Source organism: Protomyctophum parallelum, assembly GCF_964188405.1.
Source record: "Protomyctophum parallelum genome assembly, chromosome: 4".
Taxonomy (NCBI): domain Eukaryota; kingdom Metazoa; phylum Chordata; class Actinopteri; order Myctophiformes; family Myctophidae; genus Protomyctophum; species Protomyctophum parallelum.
In genome coordinates, this window is record NC_139700.1 from 45798131 (window position 1) to 45822130 (window position 24000).

At 39.6% G+C, this 24000-nt stretch overlaps 1 protein-coding gene across 6 annotated transcripts in view; it reads right to left on the reverse strand.

Annotated features, from left to right (window-relative positions):
* Positions 1-24000, reverse strand: part of LOC310857629 (pleckstrin homology domain-containing family A member 5-like) — a 252185-nt gene that overhangs the window by 151700 nt on the left and 76485 nt on the right. For 3 of the 6 annotated variants that reach the window (XM_083763381.1, XM_083763380.1, XM_083763379.1), the window contains 4 exons: positions 22437-22528; positions 21527-21666; positions 20670-20733; positions 18290-19045 (listed from right to left, as the gene is read on the reverse strand). In XM_083763381.1, coding sequence (XP_083619507.1) covers positions 18949-19045; positions 20670-20733; positions 21527-21666; positions 22437-22528 — 393 coding nt within the window. In that variant the 3' untranslated portion in view covers positions 18290-18948. Of the gene's footprint in view, positions 1-18289; positions 19046-20652; positions 20734-21526; positions 21667-22436; positions 22529-24000 lie in introns of those variants that run through there. The other 3 variants (XR_014569161.1, XM_083763382.1, XM_083763383.1) reach the window with 3 other exon arrangements.

The following is a 24000-nucleotide window of genomic DNA, read 5'->3' on the forward strand; positions in this document are numbered from 1 at the left end:
TTTCTAGCCAGTTGTCCCACATTTTTATTTTTAAATCGACATGTAAAGGGTTTTCAAAATAATTGCCCACATTTAAATATACATTACAATTTATGCCAATTTATGGACGATTGACAAATTATACGAGGTGCAAATTATGCAATGGCAGAAGCATTCTTTGGACCCCAGTATATGTCAGCAATACAGAATCACTATGAACATGAGAACACAACATACAACACTGAGGATGACATTAGAACACAAGGGCAATGAACAGTGTATGGCGTGCGACGAGCTATACGCAATTTGTGAAATATCACATAAATGCACATCACATACCGGCCTGTGTTCATATCTGATGTGAACGGACATGATGGTGCTTTACCGGCAAATGACACAACGCAAATGACGTGAAACGATACAGCTCCAATCAAATTAGACACTGTACGCGAGACACGACCCAACTCACGCACCACATACACTAGTGAAGAACTAGTGATAGATAGGCAAGAAAGAAAGTACTTTAAAAATAAAGCAAAATGTGATTAAAAACTCTGAGACCAGAAAAACCAATAACTTTATTAAAGCAAAGCAAAGAATAGAAGAGAAGATGAAAAGTCGGGTAGAAACCGTGCATGTCCAAAATGGTTACTTTTATGGACCCGATAATATTTATATAATAATCTGTGTTCCAATGTTATTATTTAGTCACAAGCTCTTGTTTATACTTAAACGGTTCGATACATTAAAACATATTCAATAATGGATGATCTTTGCATCGTGAGCTTGTAGATCTAGCTATTTGCTACTTTAGTGTGTGACACTGTAGCATGACCAAGTAAGGAAATTAAATTTACAAAAGAAGGTTGAACTATGGAGATACAAGGTTTCTGCCCGACATCCAAAGATAATAAACTATACCCACTTACCTTCAATATCGGCACTAAACAAAACCACCAAGGAAGAAAATCTGCCATACTTTTCTTCCTGTTAGTTTGGACAGATCTACAGCATAGAAGGCTGTAAACAGTGTTAAGCAGGCTACATGCTACCATAATGATACCGGAAATGAGTCACATACCGCCACATCACATTTGTACACACAGTCCACTAGTGAAGAACTAGGGCAATAGGCAAGGAGAAATAAATAAAATACTTTTTTTTTTATTAAAAGAGAAAGAGAAACGAAACAATATAAACTCAACACAGAAAACTGTACAGAAACACTACAACAGAACATACATAATGTGATGTGACATGAAAGCTTTACCCGTAAATTATGTTAAACAATACATAAATCACATAGCGGCATGTGATGTGGAGTGGCATTATACACAAATGACGTGAAACGATACACGGTGCGAATGACAGCCGAAGGTATGGTAGCATGTAGCCCACTTACACAAGCATCAGGAATCAAAAGGTTCATTACTAACCTTCACTGCCAACAGCACCCAGCAGTGGCAACAACAGCATAGAGTTTGTACCTTCAATACCGACGTCGCCTTGTCAGCTTCACATTCTGAAATGACAGGGGAAAAGAAACTAACATTTAGTTGTCGGCCTACAGGATGACATTTTGGAAGTCATAATAGTCACTGAAAGCTGTGTCACCAATATTTTACTTTGTCACAAATTGTGATTAAAGCTGCTATAAGCAATAATGTCAATTTTAATTATTTTTCTTTTATTCAGCAATGAGTAAAACACTCCCAAAAATCTCTGTGATACACAATCTGCAGTCAAAGATGTTCCTAGAAGCTTCGTTATTGGTCAGAGAAAAAAAAAAAGAACCCGGTCAAAATGACCAATCAGGAAGTAGACAGGCAAATCGACCAATGACAAAGCTAGGAACATCTTTGAATGCAAATTGTGGCCCCTAGATGTGTCCGAGACAAAATATTGTTTTACCCATTGCCGGCAGTCTGAATACCAAAAAAATAAAAAACATAGGTTGTATGGCACAATACGTCCCGAGCACCGTACGCCTCGTAATCTCAGGGAGCGTTCGTTGACACCGTTATAAGTTTCAGCTCAGCCGAGTAGACACTCTATTACCAATACCAGCCATCTCCTGATGATCCCATCCAAGGTCACACATGACACCAAGGTCACATGATTAACCTGTAAGACAGATACATAAAAACAACATTACACCCTTTATCCAGATTTCATACATTGTAAAATTCATATAATATTAAGATATTTCACTTTACCCTCTACTCAGGCTTATGTGAACACAGCAGACAGCTTTAAGTTGCTTGATTCAGTATTTAGATATTCGATATTAATTTTAGCTGCCCCACCCCTTTCCTATACAAACCATTGTAACTTCAAACTCTATTTTAACCATGATAGATTGATCGAAAACATCCAACGTTTTTTCTGGTGACTGGTGGTCTTTCAAATACGTGAGGGGGCCGTGGCTATTCATTTAGCCTACCGTTCTTATTTATTTTTGATGCTTTAGTCTGTTCCGGCCTCCTTCTGGAGGGCATTTTCCAAAATAATTATTAAAAGATAAATAAGAACGGTAGGCTAAATGAAAAGGCACGGCCCACTCACGTATTTGAAGGACACCAGTCACCACGAAATAAGTTGAGCATTTGATGAATCTCTCATGGTTAAAATGGATTTTGAAGTTTGCATATAGGAAGGGGTCAGGGCAGTAAAATATTTAATATCTAATTACTGAATAAAGTAACTTAAAAACTGTCTGTAGTGTTCACATAAGCCAGAGTAGATAATACAATGACAAAAATTGTTTTATAAAGTGAATTATCCCTTTAAGATATTGGGGGAAAAATAATCTAAACTTCAAAATCTACATTATATAACTTGAGTCAAAGTAAAAAGGTTTTGGCATCAAAATGTACTTAAACATTTCAAATGGGACAATCTGCATACTTGGTCATTTTTAACAGAAAAAAAACCTTTTGAAAAATGAAAATAGCAGATCTAAAAGCTCACAGTGTCACATCACATTCACAATGCATTGTGAGCTTGTAGATCAGCCATTTTCAAATGGCCAAAATATGGCTGTAGTGGTAAATGAACAATGTAGGCTAGTATGTTTAGTAATAATATTACAAATCTACAAACTAGTTAAGTTTCCAAATAGAGTATATTTTCTACACTATACAGTAATGGTAATTATTTACTTTCCACCACTGTTGGGAACCATGGTTTGTTTGTGCTTGTTAGCTTCCTTCTCTAAGGCCTCCATCACACCTAAAAAACACCCGTCTTGTCTGTTTGATGGCCACCTCAATGCTTTTCAAATGGAAGTCACATGGTTTGAGCAAACACTTGTGTTTGATGGAGGGGGGGCAATCAAACACAAGTGTTTGGTCAAACCATGTGCCTCCCATTGGAAAAGCATTGAGGCGGCCATCAAACACAGGCAGGGCAACAGAACATGTGTTCTTTATGTGTGAATGAGGCCTAAAAGGACAAACATTGCTGACATTGTTGTCCATTTAGTGTCACAATAAACAATACTCCTATTAAATCCTCTAATGTCTAAACAACAACAGTGCTCAAAGATAAAACCGTGTGTCGTATAATTTCATGAACCAAAAGTACTTTGTCACTAGAATGTCTCATTTAAGAGACAGGGAGCATTTACGATTCACACCTGAAAACAAAGGGTCATTGTTTCTAACTGTTTGAAGCTCGGTCCCCTGGAGGGGGAGAGGTTGTTGTAGAATTTTCCCCCCCGGTGACCATTTGGTGCGCTCTGTCAACGATTTTCACTAAAGTAACTGCAACATTTCTCTTAATGACTTTTAACAATCTGTTGATATAAGAGAATGATGAGACTCCATAACTATTAATAGTGAGTGTTTTACCTGTACTGATTTAAAAGGTACTATGAGACTATAAGATTATAGTGTTCGTTACTGGTTCAAACTGTTTTAATTCACTCCTTCTGTTCTGTTCCATTTCAGTTCTGTTATATTTAACTATGTTCATTAGAGTGTTCAGTTTCATCTAGGACCCGTTATGTTTTAACTATTTGTCATTATATCTTTAAAGTAGTCATCTGACGCTTAGTGCAAAGTTAGAACTAATCCCATTGTCTCTGCCAGAGAGGCCCGCCTCTGTAACTCTGTGAATCTGGATGAGCTAGTAGCAGATATTTCATTGCAAATCGACCAATGACAAAGCTAGGAACATCTTTGAATGCAAATTGTGGCCCCTAGATGTGTCCGAGACAAAATATTGTTTTACCCATTGCCGGCAGTCTGAATACCAAAAAATAAAAAAACATAGGTTGTATGGCACAATACGTCCCGAGCACCGTACGCCTCGTAATCTCAGGGAGCGTTCGTTGACACCGTTATAAGTTTCAGCTCAGCCGAGTAGACACTCTATTACCAATACCAGCCATCTCCTGATGATCCCATCCAAGGTCACACATGACACCAAGGTCACATGATTAACCTGTAAGACAGATACATAAAAACAACATTACACCCTTTATCCAGATTTCATACATTGTAAAATTCATATAATATTAAGATATTTCACTTTACCCTCTACTCAGGCTTATGTGAACACAGCAGACAGCTTTAAGTTGCTTGATTCAGTATTTAGATATTCGATATTCATTTTAGCTGCCCCACCCCTTTCCTATACAAACCATTGTAACTTCAAACTCTATTTTAACCATGATAGATTGATCGAAAACATCCAACGTTTTTTCTGGTGACTGGTGGTCTTTCAAATACGTGAGGGGGCCGTGGCTATTCATTTAGCCTACCGTTCTTATTTATTTTTGATGCTTTAGTCTGTTCCGGCCTCCTTCTGGAGGGCATTTTCCAAAATAATTATTAAAAGATAAATAAGAACGGTAGGCTAAATGAAAAGGCACGGCCCACTCACGTATTTGAAGGACACCAGTCACCACGAAATAAGTTGAGCATTTGATGAATCTCTCATGGTTAAAATGGATTTTGAAGTTTGCATATAGGAAGGGGTCAGGGCAGTAAAATATTTAATATCTAATTACTGAATAAAGTAACTTAAAAACTGTCTGTAGTGTTCACATAAGCCAGAGTAGATAATACAATGACAAAAATTGTTTTATAAAGTGAATTATCCCTTTAAGATATTGGGGGAAAAATAATCTAAACTTCAAAATCTACATTATATAACTTGAGTCAAAGTAAAAAGGTTTTGGCATCAAAATGTACTTAAACATTTCAAATGGGACAATCTGCATACTTGGTCATTTTTAACAGAAAAAAAACCTTTTGAAAAATGAAAATAGCAGATCTAAAAGCTCACAGTGTCACATCACATTCACAATGCATTGTGAGCTTGTAGATCAGCCATTTTCAAATGGCCAAAATATGGCTGTAGTGGTAAATGAACAATGTAGGCTAGTATGTTTAGTAATAATATTACAAATCTACAAACTAGTTAAGTTTCCAAATAGAGTATATTTTCTACACTATACAGTAATGGTAATTATTTACTTTCCACCACTGTTGGGAACCATGGTTTGTTTGTGCTTGTTAGCTTCCTTCTCTAAGGCCTCCATCACACCTAAAAAACACCCGTCTTGTCTGTTTGATGGCCACCTCAATGCTTTTCAAATGGAAGTCACATGGTTTGAGCAAACACTTGTGTTTGATGGAGGGGGGGCAATCAAACACAAGTGTTTGGTCAAACCATGTGCCTCCCATTGGAAAAGCATTGAGGCGGCCATCAAACACAGGCAGGGCAACAGAACATGTGTTCTTTATGTGTGAATGAGGCCTAAAAGGACAAACATTGCTGACATTGTTGTCCATTTAGTGTCACAATAAACAATACTCCTATTAAATCCTCTAATGTCTAAACAACAACAGTGCTCAAAGATAAAACCGTGTGTCGTATAATTTCATGAACCAAAAGTACTTTGTCACTAGAATGTCTCATTTAAGAGACAGGGAGCATTTACGATTCACACCTGAAAACAAAGGGTCATTGTTTCTAACTGTTTGAAGCTCGGTCCCCTGGAGGGGGAGAGGTTGTTGTAGAATTTTCCCCCCCGGTGACCATTTGGTGCGCTCTGTCAACGATTTTCACTAAAGTAACTGCAACATTTCTCTTAATGACTTTTAACAATCTGTTGATATAAGAGAATGATGAGACTCCATAACTATTAATAGTGAGTGTTTTACCTGTACTGATTTAAAAGGTACTATGAGACTATAAGATTATAGTGTTCGTTACTGGTTCAAACTGTTTTAATTCACTCCTTCTGTTCTGTTCCATTTCAGTTCTGTTATATTTAACTATGTTCATTAGAGTGTTCAGTTTCATCTAGGACCCGTTATGTTTTAACTATTTGTCATTATATCTTTAAAGTAGTCATCTGACGCTTAGTGCAAAGTTAGAACTAATCCCATTGTCTCTGCCAGAGAGGCCCGCCTCTGTAACTCTGTGAATCTGGATGAGCTAGTAGCAGATATTTCATTGCAAATCGACCAATGACAAAGCTAGGAACATCTTTGAATGCAAATTGTGGCCCCTAGATGTGTCCGAGACAAAATATTGTTTTACCCATTGCCGGCAGTCTGAATACCAAAAAATAAAAAAACATAGGTTGTATGGCACAATACGTCCCGAGCACCGTACGCCTCGTAATCTCAGGGAGCGTTCGTTGACACCGTTATAAGTTTCAGCTCAGCCGAGTAGACACTCTATTACCAATACCAGCCATCTCCTGATGATCCCATCCAAGGTCACACATGACACCAAGGTCACATGATTAACCTGTAAGACAGATACATAAAAACAACATTACACCCTTTATCCAGATTTCATACATTGTAAAATTCATATAATATTAAGATATTTCACTTTACCCTCTACTCAGGCTTATGTGAACACAGCAGACAGCTTTAAGTTGCTTGATTCAGTATTTAGATATTCGATATTCATTTTAGCTGCCCCACCCCTTTCCTATACAAACCATTGTAACTTCAAACTCTATTTTAACCATGATAGATTGATCGAAAACATCCAACGTTTTTTCTGGTGACTGGTGGTCTTTCAAATACGTGAGGGGGCCGTGGCTATTCATTTAGCCTACCGTTCTTATTTATTTTTGATGCTTTAGTCTGTTCCGGCCTCCTTCTGGAGGGCATTTTCCAAAATAATTATTAAAAGATAAATAAGAACGGTAGGCTAAATGAAAAGGCACGGCCCACTCACGTATTTGAAGGACACCAGTCACCACGAAATAAGTTGAGCATTTGATGAATCTCTCATGGTTAAAATGGATTTTGAAGTTTGCATATAGGAAGGGGTCAGGGCAGTAAAATATTTAATATCTAATTACTGAATAAAGTAACTTAAAAACTGTCTGTAGTGTTCACATAAGCCAGAGTAGATAATACAATGACAAAAATTGTTTTATAAAGTGAATTATCCCTTTAAGATATTGGGGGAAAAATAATCTAAACTTCAAAATCTACATTATATAACTTGAGTCAAAGTAAAAAGGTTTTGGCATCAAAATGTACTTAAACATTTCAAATGGGACAATCTGCATACTTGGTCATTTTTAACAGAAAAAAAACCTTTTGAAAAATGAAAATAGCAGATCTAAAAGCTCACAGTGTCACATCACATTCACAATGCATTGTGAGCTTGTAGATCAGCCATTTTCAAATGGCCAAAATATGGCTGTAGTGGTAAATGAACAATGTAGGCTAGTATGTTTAGTAATAATATTACAAATCTACAAACTAGTTAAGTTTCCAAATAGAGTATATTTTCTACACTATACAGTAATGGTAATTATTTACTTTCCACCACTGTTGGGAACCATGGTTTGTTTGTGCTTGTTAGCTTCCTTCTCTAAGGCCTCCATCACACCTAAAAAACACCCGTCTTGTCTGTTTGATGGCCACCTCAATGCTTTTCAAATGGAAGTCACATGGTTTGAGCAAACACTTGTGTTTGATGGAGGGGGGGCAATCAAACACAAGTGTTTGGTCAAACCATGTGCCTCCCATTGGAAAAGCATTGAGGCGGCCATCAAACACAGGCAGGGCAACAGAACATGTGTTCTTTATGTGTGAATGAGGCCTAAAAGGACAAACATTGCTGACATTGTTGTCCATTTAGTGTCACAATAAACAATACTCCTATTAAATCCTCTAATGTCTAAACAACAACAGTGCTCAAAGATAAAACCGTGTGTCGTATAATTTCATGAACCAAAAGTACTTTGTCACTAGAATGTCTCATTTAAGAGACAGGGAGCATTTACGATTCACACCTGAAAACAAAGGGTCATTGTTTCTAACTGTTTGAAGCTCGGTCCCCTGGAGGGGGAGAGGTTGTTGTAGAATTTTCCCCCCCGGTGACCATTTGGTGCGCTCTGTCAACGATTTTCACTAAAGTAACTGCAACATTTCTCTTAATGACTTTTAACAATCTGTTGATATAAGAGAATGATGAGACTCCATAACTATTAATAGTGAGTGTTTTACCTGTACTGATTTAAAAGGTACTATGAGACTATAAGATTATAGTGTTCGTTACTGGTTCAAACTGTTTTAATTCACTCCTTCTGTTCTGTTCCATTTCAGTTCTGTTATATTTAACTATGTTCATTAGAGTGTTCAGTTTCATCTAGGACCCGTTATGTTTTAACTATTTGTCATTATATCTTTAAAGTAGTCATCTGACGCTTAGTGCAAAGTTAGAACTAATCCCATTGTCTCTGCCAGAGAGGCCCGCCTCTGTAACTCTGTGAATCTGGATGAGCTAGTAGCAGATATTTCATTGCAAATCGACCAATGACAAAGCTAGGAACATCTTTGAATGCAAATTGTGGCCCCTAGATGTGTCCGAGACAAAATATTGTTTTACCCATTGCCGGCAGTCTGAATACCAAAAAATAAAAAAACATAGGTTGTATGGCACAATACGTCCCGAGCACCGTACGCCTCGTAATCTCAGGGAGCGTTCGTTGACACCGTTATAAGTTTCAGCTCAGCCGAGTAGACACTCTATTACCAATACCAGCCATCTCCTGATGATCCCATCCAAGGTCACACATGACACCAAGGTCACATGATTAACCTGTAAGACAGATACATAAAAACAACATTACACCCTTTATCCAGATTTCATACATTGTAAAATTCATATAATATTAAGATATTTCACTTTACCCTCTACTCAGGCTTATGTGAACACAGCAGACAGCTTTAAGTTGCTTGATTCAGTATTTAGATATTCGATATTCATTTTAGCTGCCCCACCCCTTTCCTATACAAACCATTGTAACTTCAAACTCTATTTTAACCATGATAGATTGATCGAAAACATCCAACGTTTTTTCTGGTGACTGGTGGTCTTTCAAATACGTGAGGGGGCCGTGGCTATTCATTTAGCCTACCGTTCTTATTTATTTTTGATGCTTTAGTCTGTTCCGGCCTCCTTCTGGAGGGCATTTTCCAAAATAATTATTAAAAGATAAATAAGAACGGTAGGCTAAATGAAAAGGCACGGCCCACTCACGTATTTGAAGGACACCAGTCACCACGAAATAAGTTGAGCATTTGATGAATCTCTCATGGTTAAAATGGATTTTGAAGTTTGCATATAGGAAGGGGTCAGGGCAGTAAAATATTTAATATCTAATTACTGAATAAAGTAACTTAAAAACTGTCTGTAGTGTTCACATAAGCCAGAGTAGATAATACAATGACAAAAATTGTTTTATAAAGTGAATTATCCCTTTAAGATATTGGGGGAAAAATAATCTAAACTTCAAAATCTACATTATATAACTTGAGTCAAAGTAAAAAGGTTTTGGCATCAAAATGTACTTAAACATTTCAAATGGGACAATCTGCATACTTGGTCATTTTTAACAGAAAAAAAACCTTTTGAAAAATGAAAATAGCAGATCTAAAAGCTCACAGTGTCACATCACATTCACAATGCATTGTGAGCTTGTAGATCAGCCATTTTCAAATGGCCAAAATATGGCTGTAGTGGTAAATGAACAATGTAGGCTAGTATGTTTAGTAATAATATTACAAATCTACAAACTAGTTAAGTTTCCAAATAGAGTATATTTTCTACACTATACAGTAATGGTAATTATTTACTTTCCACCACTGTTGGGAACCATGGTTTGTTTGTGCTTGTTAGCTTCCTTCTCTAAGGCCTCCATCACACCTAAAAAACACCCGTCTTGTCTGTTTGATGGCCACCTCAATGCTTTTCAAATGGAAGTCACATGGTTTGAGCAAACACTTGTGTTTGATGGAGGGGGGGCAATCAAACACAAGTGTTTGGTCAAACCATGTGCCTCCCATTGGAAAAGCATTGAGGCGGCCATCAAACACAGGCAGGGCAACAGAACATGTGTTCTTTATGTGTGAATGAGGCCTAAAAGGACAAACATTGCTGACATTGTTGTCCATTTAGTGTCACAATAAACAATACTCCTATTAAATCCTCTAATGTCTAAACAACAACAGTGCTCAAAGATAAAACCGTGTGTCGTATAATTTCATGAACCAAAAGTACTTTGTCACTAGAATGTCTCATTTAAGAGACAGGGAGCATTTACGATTCACACCTGAAAACAAAGGGTCATTGTTTCTAACTGTTTGAAGCTCGGTCCCCTGGAGGGGGAGAGGTTGTTGTAGAATTTTCCCCCCCGGTGACCATTTGGTGCGCTCTGTCAACGATTTTCACTAAAGTAACTGCAACATTTCTCTTAATGACTTTTAACAATCTGTTGATATAAGAGAATGATGAGACTCCATAACTATTAATAGTGAGTGTTTTACCTGTACTGATTTAAAAGGTACTATGAGACTATAAGATTATAGTGTTCGTTACTGGTTCAAACTGTTTTAATTCACTCCTTCTGTTCTGTTCCATTTCAGTTCTGTTATATTTAACTATGTTCATTAGAGTGTTCAGTTTCATCTAGGACCCGTTATGTTTTAACTATTTGTCATTATATCTTTAAAGTAGTCATCTGACGCTTAGTGCAAAGTTAGAACTAATCCCATTGTCTCTGCCAGAGAGGCCCGCCTCTGTAACTCTGTGAATCTGGATGAGCTAGTAGCAGATATTTCATTGCAAATCGACCAATGACAAAGCTAGGAACATCTTTGAATGCAAATTGTGGCCCCTAGATGTGTCCGAGACAAAATATTGTTTTACCCATTGCCGGCAGTCTGAATACCAAAAAATAAAAAAACATAGGTTGTATGGCACAATACGTCCCGAGCACCGTACGCCTCGTAATCTCAGGGAGCGTTCGTTGACACCGTTATAAGTTTCAGCTCAGCCGAGTAGACACTCTATTACCAATACCAGCCATCTCCTGATGATCCCATCCAAGGTCACACATGACACCAAGGTCACATGATTAACCTGTAAGACAGATACATAAAAACAACATTACACCCTTTATCCAGATTTCATACATTGTAAAATTCATATAATATTAAGATATTTCACTTTACCCTCTACTCAGGCTTATGTGAACACAGCAGACAGCTTTAAGTTGCTTGATTCAGTATTTAGATATTCGATATTCATTTTAGCTGCCCCACCCCTTTCCTATACAAACCATTGTAACTTCAAACTCTATTTTAACCATGATAGATTGATCGAAAACATCCAACGTTTTTTCTGGTGACTGGTGGTCTTTCAAATACGTGAGGGGGCCGTGGCTATTCATTTAGCCTACCGTTCTTATTTATTTTTGATGCTTTAGTCTGTTCCGGCCTCCTTCTGGAGGGCATTTTCCAAAATAATTATTAAAAGATAAATAAGAACGGTAGGCTAAATGAAAAGGCACGGCCCACTCACGTATTTGAAGGACACCAGTCACCACGAAATAAGTTGAGCATTTGATGAATCTCTCATGGTTAAAATGGATTTTGAAGTTTGCATATAGGAAGGGGTCAGGGCAGTAAAATATTTAATATCTAATTACTGAATAAAGTAACTTAAAAACTGTCTGTAGTGTTCACATAAGCCAGAGTAGATAATACAATGACAAAAATTGTTTTATAAAGTGAATTATCCCTTTAAGATATTGGGGGAAAAATAATCTAAACTTCAAAATCTACATTATATAACTTGAGTCAAAGTAAAAAGGTTTTGGCATCAAAATGTACTTAAACATTTCAAATGGGACAATCTGCATACTTGGTCATTTTTAACAGAAAAAAAACCTTTTGAAAAATGAAAATAGCAGATCTAAAAGCTCACAGTGTCACATCACATTCACAATGCATTGTGAGCTTGTAGATCAGCCATTTTCAAATGGCCAAAATATGGCTGTAGTGGTAAATGAACAATGTAGGCTAGTATGTTTAGTAATAATATTACAAATCTACAAACTAGTTAAGTTTCCAAATAGAGTATATTTTCTACACTATACAGTAATGGTAATTATTTACTTTCCACCACTGTTGGGAACCATGGTTTGTTTGTGCTTGTTAGCTTCCTTCTCTAAGGCCTCCATCACACCTAAAAAACACCCGTCTTGTCTGTTTGATGGCCACCTCAATGCTTTTCAAATGGAAGTCACATGGTTTGAGCAAACACTTGTGTTTGATGGAGGGGGGGCAATCAAACACAAGTGTTTGGTCAAACCATGTGCCTCCCATTGGAAAAGCATTGAGGCGGCCATCAAACACAGGCAGGGCAACAGAACATGTGTTCTTTATGTGTGAATGAGGCCTAAAAGGACAAACATTGCTGACATTGTTGTCCATTTAGTGTCACAATAAACAATACTCCTATTAAATCCTCTAATGTCTAAACAACAACAGTGCTCAAAGATAAAACCGTGTGTCGTATAATTTCATGAACCAAAAGTACTTTGTCACTAGAATGTCTCATTTAAGAGACAGGGAGCATTTACGATTCACACCTGAAAACAAAGGGTCATTGTTTCTAACTGTTTGAAGCTCGGTCCCCTGGAGGGGGAGAGGTTGTTGTAGAATTTTCCCCCCCGGTGACCATTTGGTGCGCTCTGTCAACGATTTTCACTAAAGTAACTGCAACATTTCTCTTAATGACTTTTAACAATCTGTTGATATAAGAGAATGATGAGACTCCATAACTATTAATAGTGAGTGTTTTACCTGTACTGATTTAAAAGGTACTATGAGACTATAAGATTATAGTGTTCGTTACTGGTTCAAACTGTTTTAATTCACTCCTTCTGTTCTGTTCCATTTCAGTTCTGTTATATTTAACTATGTTCATTAGAGTGTTCAGTTTCATCTAGGACCCGTTATGTTTTAACTATTTGTCATTATATCTTTAAAGTAGTCATCTGACGCTTAGTGCAAAGTTAGAACTAATCCCATTGTCTCTGCCAGAGAGGCCCGCCTCTGTAACTCTGTGAATCTGGATGAGCTAGTAGCAGATATTTCATTGGTCGAAAGAGTCAGGAAGTGCCTAGTTCAGCTACTGGAGAGGAGGGATCAGATCTGAAGTATTCAAGTATATAACACCGTGTATTTCTTGTGAACGGGGCTGTTCGAACGAGTCTACATTTGGCTCCACTAGGCTGGTTGGAACAGACGAGTGGCGTGTACCTTTTTGAGACATGCTTGCTTTGTAGTGATTGAATCTCTTTGTGTTTTACCAAATAAACGCTGAGATCTGGAGAAACCTTTGTCCTGCCTTTTCGTCTTCACTCCTCATGCGGACTGACACACATCGGTGAATTTATACGACACGTGTTTCTCAAACAAACGCTTCTTACCTTGGAACAAGCAGCTTGGCTCCCAGACAGCATGCAGTGAAAGAGCCTGGATCCCAAACCAAACAGCATGCTGGGAAACAACATGGCCGCTCCTATTTAAATCCAAAGCCCCGCCCACTGGATCCGGTCACCTGTTCAACTAGTCCGTCCGTCATTGGTCCGTTGGTCAGAGTGATCATCCACTGTTGATGTAACAGCTGTGTGCACCACACACACACACACACACACACACACACACACACACACACACACACACGCATGCATTATTTCACCCTTTGGTTGATTATAAACACTTATATTAATAAACACAAGTATGTGTGTCTGTGGCTGTCTGTATCAGCCTTATAGGTTTGTTTATTCCGCCATCTTGGATCTCATCAACTCAACTCCCGTCCCAAAGTCTCGCGGGACTATATGATCTGCACAGTGTGGAGTGTAACAGGTGGTCTGTTGTTGCTACAGCGCCATCGTGTGGTGGTTTAGATGTATGCAGTGTGTTACATCTCCCTTCTTTAAATGTGCAATGTGGCCCCATGGAGTGAGTGTATAAATATAGTGACCCTCGCCATGGTGTGATAACTCTGATACAGTTTACAGTACAAAGTATAAAAGTCCACTTGTCAGAATGTGAACCCTGGCATTTTGAGTACCCTAAAGTTTGATGTTAGAAATGTTGAGTAGGGGTCCCCAGCATGTAGAAACTGATGTTAGAAATGTTGAGTAGGGGTCCCCAGCATGTAGAAACTGATTAACAGAAATGTTAATAATAGTTTAAAAAAAAATAAGTTAACAATAACCAGTAACACGCCCGAGACGACCTCGTGCACGCATCTGCCTGGGTGACGGCAGACTGCTGGGCGAGTGCTGGCGCTTCGGCATGGGGGGTCAGATCAACATATGGAATGATTTTCTGTCCTGGCCATATATGGAGCGTGTCTTGAGTGTACAGGGTTTGATCAGGACAGATCAACATGGAATGGCAGAACATGTCAGCTCCATATATGGAGATCTAAGTGTGGGAGCGATTGCAATGTCTTGAGTGTACAGGGTTTGATGGGCTGGGCCTTAATTTTCGGGCCTGTTGAGAACTCTAGTTCTCGACGGCTGCCGGGCGCGGCTGCACTAATAACTTTAGGCCCGTCTAGAGTTTAAATGAACCTAACCTTAAACTCAATTATGTTAAAGCTGCTATAAGCGATAGTTTTTCAATATTTCTCAAAGAATTCTTTTTTTTTTCTTGTATTCAGACAGCCAGCAATGGGTAAAATGCTACCAAAACATGTAGTCTCTGCCCTCGCCCCTCTCTGCTTTGAGACACAGTCAGACAGAAAGATAACTCCTTTGAGACACAGTCAGACAGAAAGATAACTCCTGCTTTGAGACACAGTCAGACAGAAAGATAACTCCTTTGAGACACAGTCAGACAGAAAGATAACTCCTGCTTTGAGACACAGTCAGACAGAAAGATAACTCCTTTGAGACACAGTCAGACAGAAAGATAACTCCTTTGAGACACAGTCAGACAGAAAGATAACTCCTGCTTTGAGACACAGTCAGACAGAAAGATAACTCCTTTGAGACACAGTCAGACAGAAAGATAACTCCTTTGAGACACAGTCAGACAGAAAGATAACTCCTTTGAGACACAGTCAGACAGAAAGATAACTCCTTTGAGACACAGTCAGACAGAAAGATAACTCCTTTGAGACACAGTCAGACAGAAAGATAACTCCTTTGAGACACAGTCAGACAGAAAGATAACTCCTTTGAGACACAGTCAGACAGAAAGATAACTCCTGCTTTGAAACACAGTCAGACAGAAAGATAACTCCTGCTTTGAGACACAGTCAGACAGAAAGATAACTCCTTTGAGACACAGTCAGACAGAAAGATAACTCCTTTGAGACACAGTCAGACAGAAAGATAACTCCTTTGAGACACAGTCAGACAGAAAGATAACTCCTTTGAGACACAGTCAGACAGAAAGATAACTCCTGCTTTGAAACACAGTCAGACAGAAAGATAACTCCTGCTTTGAAACACAGTCAGACAGAAAGATAACTCCTGCTTTGAGACACAGTCAGAGAGAAAGATAACCTTTTATTATTCAGCTTACTGTGGAGACACATGCTGGAACCTTTTACTTTGAAATGTTTTGTAGTTTCTGAGTTATTTAACTTAAACGCACAATGCATTCTCTATGGCAATAGCACAAACGTTGGCATGTTACTAGTCATACTACATACTTAAACCTATACCAACCCCATTCTAGCCTACTTAGGTTAATCTTACGGTGGACATGTTTGCCTGAAAAGGAATCTTTGAAATGTGTCAGTTTTAGAAATATAGTGCTTTCAAATTTGAGACATTTATAATGGGCTCAATGGCAGCCCTATGGGACAAACAGTCACTTTCACCTAGAAACTCCATTCACACTTTTTGAGTGGTGCAACCACTTCAAGGGACACCAATGTCCGTGTCCGCCTATGTGGCCATGAGCACCAGTATATGACTATAGGGTACTAGTAGGGGCGCCGTTGTGCCAGAGAGAGATAGATAGTATTAGTGCTGCACTGTTGCCTGCTAATGAGAGAGAGAGGAGAGGGGGGGAGGGGAGTTGCACCACTCAGTTCACACAGGTGTGATTTTTATTATTCAGCTTACTGTGGAGACCATGCTGGAACTTTTTACTTTGTAATGTTTTGTAGTCTGAGTTATTTAACTTAAACGCGCAATTTATTCTCTATGGCAATAGCACAAACTTTGGCATGCTACTAGTCCTGCATACTTAAATCTACCAACCCCATTCTAGCCAATATTTGAGGTTGTGCAAACAGGCCACTAGGGGGCGCTCCCAATATGTTTGCACAGCTTTTTGAAAAACTTATACCCATACCAAACACCACACTGAAATTCAGAAACTAGTCAGCAAAAGGCAAATTTAGCTGATTTCTTACAAGTCCGCCCCCGCTATCCCCTCACTCGTGAACAAGACCCCGATATACTTAAAACTCCTTCACCTTGGGTAATGCCTCATTCCCTACCTAAGACTACAGGTATGTTTGCATTATAACACATTATAACATAAACACTAGGTTTATATCGTTGCATAACAAACAACACGAAGACCAGAGTAAGAACAGCAAACATTTTATTCAACATGGTATAAAACAGGAAGGACATGAACATTTGCATATAATTTGCATATCAAGAGTAGTTTTAGTCGTATATTTGGCTCCGTCCTCCATTCTGCTTCACCATGTACAGAATATAAACAATAAACCTGGCGTAATTACAACTTTATACACAAAAAATCAACTGAATAAAAACCTCTAAACAAAATAACAGTCCTGGTTCCATAAACGTCCTTATTGCTTTATACATGTGCTGTTCCAGGGTCCGATCCACCATCTCAAAACATAGCAAATAAAAACCAAATAAAATCCAAAAAAAGCAAACTCTGAACGCATTTCCTTCGCTATTTAAATAAAACTCTGCAATAAAAACAAAACATTCCAAAACATTCACACCGACGCAGAGATTATTTACAAGTCAGATATATTTAACAACTATAAATCTTTAGTTTGCAGAGATAAAAGTAGCAACTCTCCGTCAATTATAAATCAATTTTTATCACATAGAAACCTGCTTTCTTTGACACAGGAAATGAATGACTGAACAACTGTTAAAACCACTTAAACCTGGGGTAATTTCCACAGGATCAAAGCTTGAAAATAGCTGATTTCAAGTGTGGAAATCTGTGACAAGCGACAGTTGGAAGTTATGAAATAAAAATAAAAATGAAAAAAAGTATTTGTTAAAAAAAACATTAAGAGCTCTATATTGTGATTGTAATCATGCACTACATTAAATAGTATTTATTTATTTCATATTAGGGGTATATAAAAAAAAAGGTCTTAAAAGTCCTTTAATCGTCACTTTAGAAATGTGTAGATGGTACGGGAACACTATACAATTAAAGAAGAAAATATTTTTGTTCGGATAAAATGAGTATTCGGACCTGCAATTGTAGTTTCTGTATACTAAAGACAAGGAGACCCCTGTTACTGTACAAACACCTTGTATAATTACTATAACAATATAGAGCACTGTATTCAACAGGGGGAAAGCAATAACACTTTGTGACATCCCTACAGAACCCCAGGGAACCTTGTAGGTGGTGCGTTAAAACAAAAACACCAGGGTCCCCCAGGGCTCTGTACCTGGTGAACTTATTTCCCCCCGCTCGACTCAAAATCACTTGATAAGAGTGGGCACCTAAATATTGTGGGCACCTCAACATTAACCCATTTTGGGCGGGAACCCATTTTGGTGTTAGCATCATGTCGTGCTTTAGCTATTGAAAAATAGCAGACCTACAAGCTCATAGCGAGCTTGTAGGTCTGCCATTTTTGAAAAATCAAAGAGCGACTGACATTTTTAGAATCTGATTTCAGGTCAGAATGAAAACTGTCAGGATGTAGAAGACATTTTTAGAATCTGATCTCAGGTCAGAATGGGTTAAACTGTTAAACTGTTTTCTCTTCTCCAAACTATAAAATTGTGTGCCCTTGTCTTCTTTCAAAATAGCGACGTGGGGTGCCCATTTTTATTTTTATTCCTAAGACGTGTACAGACGTCTTGGGCACACCATGAGATAATTCCTAGGACGTCTGGAGACGAAATTGGGTTAAAAATAAAGGAATTCGAAAATGGCCATAAGTAATTTAAAGTGTGATTTGAACATTTGAGGCCTAATATTTGTATAATTCCTACAAAACCTGTGTATAGCAAGTCATTTTGACATAAACAAAGAAGTTGAAGGGAACATTTATGTTTGATAATGGTGTACCGTTCATGTTCACATCATGCATACTTAGGTTATTTCACACATTTTACAAATGCTTATTTTTTTCTTTTTCGATTTAACATTGAGGCACCTGTATTCAATCTCTTCGATGACAATGTCCGATCTACAAGTTGGAGATACAGCTTGTAGATTGGCTATTTTCCGCTGAATGTTCGCGACAGAATATGAACACTAGAGTTCTTGATAAGACGTTCCCAAAAGTGTCCCAATCATTTGATTAAAAAATAAATAAAAAATAAAAAACGTGGTTTAATTATAAATCGTTTGTTCAAACCGTTGGTTTAATTAATACTGACAGAAGTGCTTCCTGGGACAGTTTGGCCTCTGGAGGTCAAAGGTCACAGAGAGGAGGCGGTGCAGTGGGTGGGCGTTCTTCATGCCGTGCACTCTCTGCTGCCTCCTGCTGGTCGTTCAGGTGTAGGTCTTCACTGAGGACAGAGACAACAAGAAACCACATGTCAAGCGTCAACACATACTCCCGATGTCTGGACTTTTGTTGGGAAAGGGAGAGTTGTTTTTGGCAGCACATTTTTTATTTTAGTTTTAGTCAGTCTTTTCAATAGTTTTCATTTAGTTTTAGTCACATTTTAGTCACCTGGAATGTTTTAGTGTTAGTCTAGTTTTAGTCAACTAAATATCATAAGATTTTAGTCGACTAAATCGACGTTGATTTAGTCAAACAAAATGTATTTTGGCGGGCCTTGATGCCGTCGTAAAGAGTGTTTTTTTTCACTTGCTGAAAATAGCCGATCTACAAGCCCACAACGCGTTGCAGCGCGACACGTTGTGGGTTTGTAGATCGGCTATTTTCAGCATGCAACTAATTGTAAACTGACTTATAGTGGATCTCTTGTCCACTATAAGTCATTTTCCTGACATTTTAGTCTAGTTTTTAGTTGTATATTTAGCTTAGTTTTTCCATGCAGTTTTTGTCAGTGGAAAAAGGTAGTCGACGGACATTTTCCGTCTCAGTTTTAGTCGACAGAAATCAACACTGGGGTGATACAGCTACAAAATGGACGTCATTCTGAGCTTCAGAAAGACTGTCGCATAACCTTTCCTCTTAACACGTGCACCTCCAGATGTTCCTGACTCTCCGAACTATAGTTCAGGAAGCCTTTATATTACGAACCGGAAGATTTTCCCGATGTCGGGAAAGAGTACGAAGGAGTATGTATTGGCCTTCATTCAACAGGTCCCGTCCATAGGACGTGTCCACACGTGTCCATCCACCTCTCGTTCAAAATATGAACGCTTTGGAGCTTTTAGCGATATAATAGAATCCACCGTTTTTTTCCCCGGAATGTTTCCGGGGAGGGGGGGGGGGGTTCAGAGTAAAAGCGGCCATGTTTTCCCAGCACCCCAGAGCTCCTATATTGAAGTTAACGCAGATAGACAGATCACGCCCAAACACCAATGACGCATCAGCAACACATCTCCACATGTAATGAACATGCCAAAACACATGATTAACATGTACATGATTAACATAATAAACACACCATTAATATGAATATACTGTATGAATATACAAAAGAATAAGGTCGCAGATACAAGCGGTCGAAATGAGTTTTCTCCCGACGGATGGCTGGCATCTCCCTTAGAGATAGGGTGAGAAGTTCAGTCACACGAGAGAGACTCGGGAGTAGAGCTGCTGCTCCTTCGCCTGGAAAGGAGCCAGCTTAGGTTGTTCGGGCATCTGGTCAGGATGCCTCTCGGGTGTCTCCCTATAGGGAGGTCCTCGAGGCACGTCCCACTCGGAGGAGAACCCCGGGGGCAGACCGAGGCGCAGATGGAGAGATTACATCAACTCACTGGCCTTGGAACGCCTCGGGATCCCCCCAGGAGAAAGTCACTAATGTTGCTCTGGAGAGGGAATGTCTGGAGCTCTCTGGTGGGAGCTGTTGCTCCCCCGCGACCCGACTACGGATAAGCGGTTGAAGATGGATGGATTAATATGTCACAGACATATTTGTTGACATGCAATTAACACATCGTTAGCACGTAATCAACACAGGTGAAGACAGACTCTTACTGATGAACTACACACACATGAAGTGCGAGCCGTCACTCAGCTGAGGGGGATGGGGTGAGGGTGGGGGGGACACGCTTTTCACTGCAATGACACGCACACACACACACACACAAACACAAACACAAACACACACGCACACACGCAAAACATGAGGATGATTAATGGACATTCAGAACAAGCACAACAACTATAACTGGGGGGGAAAAGGCCTGTTGTAGCAACATTTGTTGTTTGCATCGTTTATCGCGATAAATATAGTTTAAGAGATTTTTCATTTATTGTGGAATTGTCCTCCGTTATGAATCACAAATAATATAGAGGATTTTTGCGCATGCATAAAGTGAATGGCAGATCGAGTGGCAAAGTGAGTGACAAAGTGAATTTAATGTTGTTTAAAATCATTGGATTCAATCAAATAGGACTTTACTGTTTGGATGTATGGATTGTCAAGGTCAGAAAGTAGTTTTATTGCCACTCGGTAGGCGTTCCCGCGCATAACTTCCGGGTATGATGATGTCACGCACATACCCTCAATAATGCAATAATGTTTTGCCACAATAATCGTGACATGTCATTTTCCTATCGATCTCATCCCCTAGCAAAGAAAGGAAAGGTACTATGTTTACCAAGGGTAACTGGACTAAGCTCAAGAACTTGTTTACAGCCAGGCCCTGCTCATAGAACATTTCATGGTAGGGGTTCAATGCCTTGTCCAAGGGCACTTCAGTCTTCAGCTGTGGTCATTTTAAAGTCCCGGTCGTCCGGGGATACGAACTATAGCGACCTTCCGATATCAAGACCGCTCCGCAAACCGTTCGGCCACCGCTGCCCCATAGCAGTGTCATAGCTAGTTAGTCGGGTTAGTTGTTTGTACCTGTGGTCAGTTTGCTGCGTCTGGAAGCCTGCGCGGCCAGATCATACGAGATGTTGATGAATTTCTCCTGATGAACACAGCTGTCCCGCTGCTCATCCTGATCTGGACTCAATGCCAAGCCGGGAACAACATTCTGCATGCTGGGGGGAGAAACAAACAAACGCACATACACGCACACGTCTTGTAAAATCCTAAATGTTGCTACAGTATATCAGTGGTGCTCAAACCACTTCATGTCAAGCAGTGTTGTTTTTGGCAGCACATTTTTGATTTTTGTTTTAGTCATAGTCTCTTGAATAGTTTTCATTTAGTTTCGGTCACCTGGAATGTCTTAGTGTTAGTCTAGTTTTAGTCGACTAAATATCATAAGATTTTAGTCGACTGAATCTGCAGTTGATTTAGTCGACTAAAATTTATTTTGGCGGGCCTTGATGCCGTCGTAATGACTGATTTTATGTCGTAATGACTGATTTTACGAGCTCACAACACGTCGCACTGCAACGCGTTGTGAGTTTGTAGATCGGCTATTTTCAGCATGCAAACCGAGTGTAAAATGACTTATACTGGATCTCTTGTCCACTAGTTTTTATTTGTTGACGAAATTGTCAGTATATTTAGTCTTAGTTTTAGTCATCGTAGCTTAGTTTTCGTCAGTGGAAAAAGGTAGTCGACGGACAATTTTCGTCTTAGTTTTAGGAGACGAAATCAACACAGTTGTCAAGGATGGTGAGTCAACACCCAGAATGGTGACAATAAAGATGATTCTGATGTTGTATTTTTGTTGTATTGTGTTACTGTAAGGTATCAGTGTGTAATATTTACACACTGTTGTATTGCGTTACTGTAAGGTATCAGTGTGTTGTATTGCGTTACTGTAAGGTATCAGTGTGTAATATTTGGGTATATTTACCTGTTCTTGGCGATGAGCGCTTTGATGCGATTGACCTTCTTCTGTTTATCGGCTTCCTGTTCTGGACTCGACGTTTCTTCTGACACGCCAAACTACCAACAGAGACGTTTATCATCTTAAAGATGTACTGTTACTGTTACTTACGGCTCCAATTGCATCTTCTCCTTTCTTTGTGTCATCACTTCCAAATTCACTTGTTTATCCGGGAGGCATACTTTGGTTAGACATAGCATTGGTTAAGACGACCGGATAGAGGTTGGTGAGGGGTGCGTTAAAACGACCGGATTAAGGTTGGTGAGGGGTGCGTTAAAACGACCGGATTAAGGTTGGTGAGGGGTGCGTTAAAACGACCGGATTAAGGTTGGTGAGGGGTGCGTTAAAACGACCGGATTAAGGTTGGTGAGGGGTGCGTTAAAACGACCGGATTAAGGTTGGTGAGGGGTGCGTTAAAACGACCGGATTAAGGTTGGTGAGGGGTGCGTTAAAACGACCGGATTAAGGTTGGTGAGGGGTGCGTTAAAACGACCGGATTAAGGTTGGTGAGGGGTGCGTTAAAACAACCGGATAAGAGGTTGGTGAGGGGTGAGTTAAAACGACCGGATTTAGGTTGGTGAGGGGTGCGTTAAAACGACCGGATTAAGGTTGGTGAGGGGTGCGTTAAAACGACCGGATTAAGGTTGGTGAGGGGTGCGTTAAAATGACCGGATTAAGGTTGGTGAGGGGTGCGTTAAAACGACCGGATTAAGGTTGGTGAGGGGTGCGTTAAAACGACCGGATTTAGGTTGGTGAGGGGTGCGTTAAAACGACCGGATTAAGGTTGGTGAGGGGTGCGTTAAAACGACCGGATTAAGGTTGGTGAGGGGTGCGTTAAAATGACCGGATTAAGGTTGGTGAGGGGTGCGTTAAAACGACCGGATTAAGGTTGGTGAGGGGTGCGTTAAAACGACCGGATTAAGGTTGGTGAGGGGGTGCGTTAAAACGACCGGATTAAGGTTGGTGATGGGCGCGTTAAAACGACCAGATTAAGGTTGGTGAGGGGTGCGTTAAAACAACCGGATTAGGATTGGTGAGGGGTGCGTTAAAACGACCGGATTAAGGTTAGTGAGGGGTGTGTTAAAAGGACTGGATTAAGGTTAGTGAGGGGTGTGTTAAAACAACCGGATTAAGGTTGGTGAGGGGTGCATTAAAACAACCGGATTAAGGTTGGTGAGGGGTGCATTAAAACAACCGGATTAAGGTTGGTGAGGGGTGCGTTAAAACGACCGGATTAAGGTTGTTAAGGGGTGTGTTAAAACGACCGGATTAAGGTTGGTGAGGGGTGTGTTAAAACGACCGGATTAAGGTTGGTGAGGGGTGCGTTAAAACGACCGGATTAAGGTTGGTGAGGGGTGCGTTAAATCGACCGGATTAAGGTTGGTGAGGGGTGCATTAAATCGACCGGATTACGGTTGGTGAGGGGTGCGTTAAGACGACCGGATTAAGGTTGGTGAGGGGTGCGTTAAAACGACCGGATTAAGGTTGGTGAGGGGTGCGTTAAAACGACCGGATTAAGGTTGGTGAGGGG